At 49.1% G+C, this 4,912-nt stretch overlaps 1 protein-coding gene across 1 annotated transcript; it reads right to left on the bottom strand.

The window, feature by feature from the left end:
* Nucleotides 1-637: 637 nt before the first annotated feature.
* LOC311345425 (uncharacterized protein) lies at nt 638-2,793 on the bottom strand (the record flags this gene model as incomplete). Its single annotated transcript, XM_084469824.1, has 2 exons — nt 2,382-2,793; nt 638-1,443 (listed from the first exon to the last, which is right to left on the bottom strand). Exon 2 carries the CDS (start codon nt 1,439-1,441, stop codon nt 638-640), a length of 804 nt encoding a protein of 267 aa, XP_084325950.1. The 5' UTR covers nt 1,442-1,443; nt 2,382-2,793.
* Between the last annotated feature and the right edge of the window lie 2,119 nt (nt 2,794-4,912).

Genomic DNA, 4,912 nt, shown 5'->3' with positions numbered 1-4,912 from the left:
CTGAACAAAGAAGAAGCTGGGGTGTCACTGTTGCCGTGCGTGGTCACGCCAGCCTGCCAACTCTGCACTCGTTTTTTTTTTCGTTTTTTACAAACCCAGCTCGCCCTCAACAGTTACCATAGAAACGACAGAGACAGACACCAGCACAGATGCGAGGGGTGGTGTTGTCAAGCTGTCCGCACGGGCAAGCAAACGCAGATCACAGTCAGCCCTCGTTTGTTTAGTATCAAAATCAATCGTTTATTTATTCCTTCATCATTTCTCTCTGATCCACAACACACACACACACACACGGGGTATAAAATGATTTTGCAGATTTCTGATTTCCTTTCGGCGTAAGCCAAGCACGAGCTGGTGGTGACGGTCACAGGAGTATATGAACAAAACGATCACAGATCACAGGCAAGAGTGACATAAATATAAACCTATAAGCTTGCCTTAAAACATAACAATAAAGAGATATTATTCAGAATTAAGGCAAGTGCTATCCCTTGCACACAGCTGTATCGACCAGTGTCGGACTGCCGTGTCAACGTGTCTCGTCTCTCACCCGCTTTAACGAGACGGCGCGTACAAAAACAAACGATAAGAACGTCGTTTGAAGCGTCTTTTGAGTCCCGTCGGCCCCCGGGGGGGCCTATATCTCAGCGATGGCCGGCAGCAGGCAGGCTTTGACCCGCCACACTGACTTACAGTCAGAGAGCCACTGGGCGAGGAGGGAGGTTTTCCCCCCAGGCTCCTGTTTCTCCTGGGCCCCGCTCCTCTCCCCTCGGGCCCCCGTCGTCTCCTCCCCGGGAAGACAGTCTTTGAACTCTGGGGCCGGCAGGACGTCCGGGGGTGGCGACCGGCTCTCCTGGCCGGCGAGGGGGTGCACCTCGGGGCAGCTTCCCTTGCGCCTCGGAGGGCGGTTGGGGCTGGTGAGGCGGGGGACGCTGTTGGCCCGGGCACGCCGCCTCCCCTCGCGGGCGTCCCCGTCGTCGTCGTCGTCGTCTCCGTCGCCGTCCTCTCCGCTCTGGCCGCCCACTCCACCACTCCTCCTCCTGCTGCTGCTCCTCCTCCTCCTCCTCCTCTCCTCGCTGTCGCCCTCCCAGCAGGTGGAGAGGGCGTGGCCGCCGTACAGGAGCTCCAGAGGGTCAGGGGCGGCTCCGAGGGTCTGATCACCGCCACCACCACCACCACCGACACCCCTCGCCACGTGCCGGGCGTCGTCGCCGCCGCCGCCGCCGCCGCCGCCGGGCGGAGCAGGGAAGGTGGGGTGGGCCAGGTGGCAGATGGAGAGGAGGTAGTCCTGGGAGGAGAGGGCCTGCTCGCGGGCGGAGCGCAGGAGAGAGGTGGCGTGGCTGTGGTGGTGCGTGGCGTCTCGCAGCGTCTCCTCGCTGCCCTCCCGGATGGTGGGCAGCTGGAGCCTCCTCTTGGTCAGCAGTTTGGAGCGGGGCCGCATACCTAGAAGGACGCGCCGGACAGGAGCCACAGCCGTTCGTTAGCGGTGTGTTTGGGATCTGGTCCGTTTATTGGATTTCAATTGGATTCGTTTTCATTTATTTAGGGCATTTGTCATTTCTGTTTTTTTTTTTTTTGTGTCCAGATCTTGTCTGAACAATAATGGAGAAGGACCTGGATGATCAGGGCAGACAATCATTTGAGCTAAAACATTTTACACTAATAGTCTTCATTTCCTAATTCCCTCAATTCAGACGTGTTTGCAATCGCTGTATTTCACAAATTCATTAACCGACGTCCGAAATGATGAAGATAGCTGTATCTGACATAATCTTGTGACATTGAATTGTTTTAAGTGTGTTTTGAATGAGTACTAGTACTTTATTTGCCTTGTATATTAAATAAATGATCCTATCACTGGGACCACTGGGGTAATGCACAGTATTTTGTAAGCTGTGCGGACCTATGCCGTAGCCTCTCCTCAGCTATTCCTCAAATCACACAAATACAAACAAACACAGCAAAGGAACCGTGGAAATAAAGTAGGATTTGAAATACCCCCGGCCACAAAATGTGCCAGTCCGTTTTTTTCTTATGTAACCCCATATTGTTAAACCCCAGAGTGCAGCCTGAGATGTATTTCCGTCTCAGCCTCTGTGTCAAAAATAGTACCTGCCTTCCCAAAATGCCAGCCTCTCCCTGTTTTCCTCCAAGGTGTAGCGGCTGATAAATTTAGAATCCCCACCTTTAGCATACAACACTGGAAATAGTGCCTGAGCAAGAGCTCCTGGGATAATATTTAACGTAGATCCTGTAACATGTTAACGCGCTTGCCACAATACCCGGGATACACGTAAAACGGCTGTTTTTTTTAAGCTTTTATATTTCTATATTTTTCTGCCCTGTGTTTATTTAGCTGCGTGGCTGGAGTTCACACTCACCTGCTCACACTCGCCCTTTGTCCAAGCCAATTTCCTGGCTGTTTGCTCTGCCGTCTCGGTCAGCGATGGTCGGAGTAGTGTGGGTGAAATAGAGTTGTCCTTTGTTGTTGTGGTCAGCTGTTAATGTCAACGCAGCTCTCTCTTTAGAGAGGGTCTGGAGCCTGTAGCCACGCTGTCCTCCCGCTCTGCTCTAGTTCCTACTGTGGCCGCTATCTATCCACCAGCCAGCGGTAGAAGGCACATTTATCTTTTCTCTCTTGCTCTCTCTCTCCCATTGCTCTCTCTCTCTCTCTCTTGCTCTCTCTCCGTTTGTCCCTCACTCTCTCTCCCTCTCTTTCTCTCTCTCTCTCTTGCTCTCTATTCCTCTGTCCCTCACTCACTCACTCTCTCTCTCTCTACCTAGTTTGTTCTTGGTTTGCCCTCCTTCCCTGGTTCTAAAAATAGAAACGGAGCACCATTGGCTGACTGTATTGAATTGATGGAGACAGAGGCAGAGAGAGAGAGAGAGAGAGAGAGAGAGAGAGAGAGAGAGAGAGAGAGAGAGAGAGAGAGAGAGAGAGAGAGAGAGAGAGAGAGAGAGAGAGAGAGAGAGAGAGAGAGAGAGAAGGGGGGGGGGGGGGGGGAGGGAAGGATAGAGCAATCACATGTATTGAAAGCAGAATATATGATTAAGAAAAAAATGCAAGATATTTATTTAACATAATAAATGGAAGGAAAGAACCAGAAAGGTGGTGCAGAGAGAGAGAAACGATCAGAGAGAAAGAGAGAGACACAGGTACTGGAGTATGCCTAACAAGGCACGGGTCTGATTCCACCGTGCTACATAACTACCGGTACATAATAACCGACAGGGAAACATGAAACAGAGACGTGTCTAAAGATAGTTGCCAACCTGATGAATTTTGCGGTAGGCAAACTCATCAGAGCTGAGCCTGAACCTCACATGCAGGTGAGAGGCATGCACGTGGAGCCGTGTTGGTGTGGTTACATGTGAGGGCGTGGCTGTCTCGCCCTCTCTCTCTCTCTCTCTCTCTCTGTGTGGAATCACAGAAGCCATTGTGCCAGACCCAGCCTTTTTCATTACGCATGAACGTTGTTGAGGTCAACAGTCAGTTTGTGTCTTTAAGGTGAGTCACACTGGCTCACCATGGAGCCGGTGAAACCTGTGTGTGGACGTTGTTCCATAACTGAAGCCCTTTTTTACACTTTGCATCCAGTGTCTCGGCCTTTAACAAACGTATACATGTCCCAATGTCATGTGGATGAGGTGTTGATGTTGTAAACGGTAAATGGATTTGCATTTATACAACGCTTTTATAACCAGTGGCCCCTCAAAGCACTCCACAACAACTCAACCATTCATGCACACGTTCTCACACACCGACGGCGGAGTCAACCTTGCAAGGCGACAGCCAGCTCGTCGCGAGCAGTCAGGGTGAGGGCGTCTCGCTCAGGGACACCGCGACACTCCGCTAGGAGGAGGAGGAGCCGGGGATCGAACTGGCAACCTTCCGGTTACCAGCTCAACCACCGCTCTACCTCCTGAGCAACATGCCACATGCCATCCCCAGCTTGTAGAGTGCAGGAGGCAAGAGTCATACACTTTGGTTTATTGTATTTTTTTTATTCATAGCTATTCATAGCTAGTTGACCTGCCGGGCGGGACGATCAGTACTTCCCCACATAAAGAGCTTAGTTCTGATTGGATCGCTTCCCAAATCGTCCCGCTTACATTTTCGTCTCGTTTTTATTCGTTAACGAAAGTGTCAAAAGATTTCATCGTAGTTTTTGTCATCCTAAATTGATTTTTATTTAGTTATCGTCTCGTTTTCGTCAGACTGTAGACCCATCTCCACGTCATCCAATAATAACGTTTGGGCCAAGAGCCACAGATAGCCACAGATACCGTATTTTCTTCACTAGCATTGATTGTCAATTGCTGTCGCTAAGTAAAGAGAATTTCAACATGAAATTGCCTTTCCTAGCTTTCAGTGTTTCAGTCATTTGTCATTTGTCAATGACAGTGGCCAAAGTCTTTATTTTTCCCTCGAGTTAAGCATTTAAAATATTGCTTTTTCGTTTCTTGTAAAAAAAAAAGCAAATAAAATATTAATGAAATAAATAATTAACCTTCTTCTTCTTACACTGGGCTATTTTAACTCATACACTCGTGATGTATACAATCACAATGAAGAACCAAGCACCAACCAGACTACTCGCAGTAAATAGTTGGGTTTGCAGTAATGCAGCTGTGGTCACATTTTAATAGAACCACGCTTTGAACACTGAATGAACAAACCGAGGCACACGAATGTGGAATGAGTGTTTGCGTACTGCTGTGAGACTTTGCTCCTGAATCACACTTTATCTATTGACTGGAGGTCCATGTTTCAGTTCAATGTTACAATGTTAAAGAAAAACTGCTGACTGAGAGCGGGAAAGAAGAGAGTTTGTTGTGTTGGACTACAAAAAGCGCAACTAAGTGTTGTCTATAATATTTGGGTGAAATAGAGTTGCGAATGTAATGACAA

This window comes from Micromesistius poutassou (assembly GCF_964030765.1).
Source record: "Micromesistius poutassou genome assembly, chromosome: 6".
In the NCBI taxonomy this organism is placed as follows: Eukaryota; Metazoa; Chordata; class Actinopteri; order Gadiformes; family Gadidae; genus Micromesistius; species Micromesistius poutassou.
The sequence above is the reverse complement of the archived record's forward strand: the minus strand, read 5'-3'. Positions and strand labels throughout refer to the sequence as shown.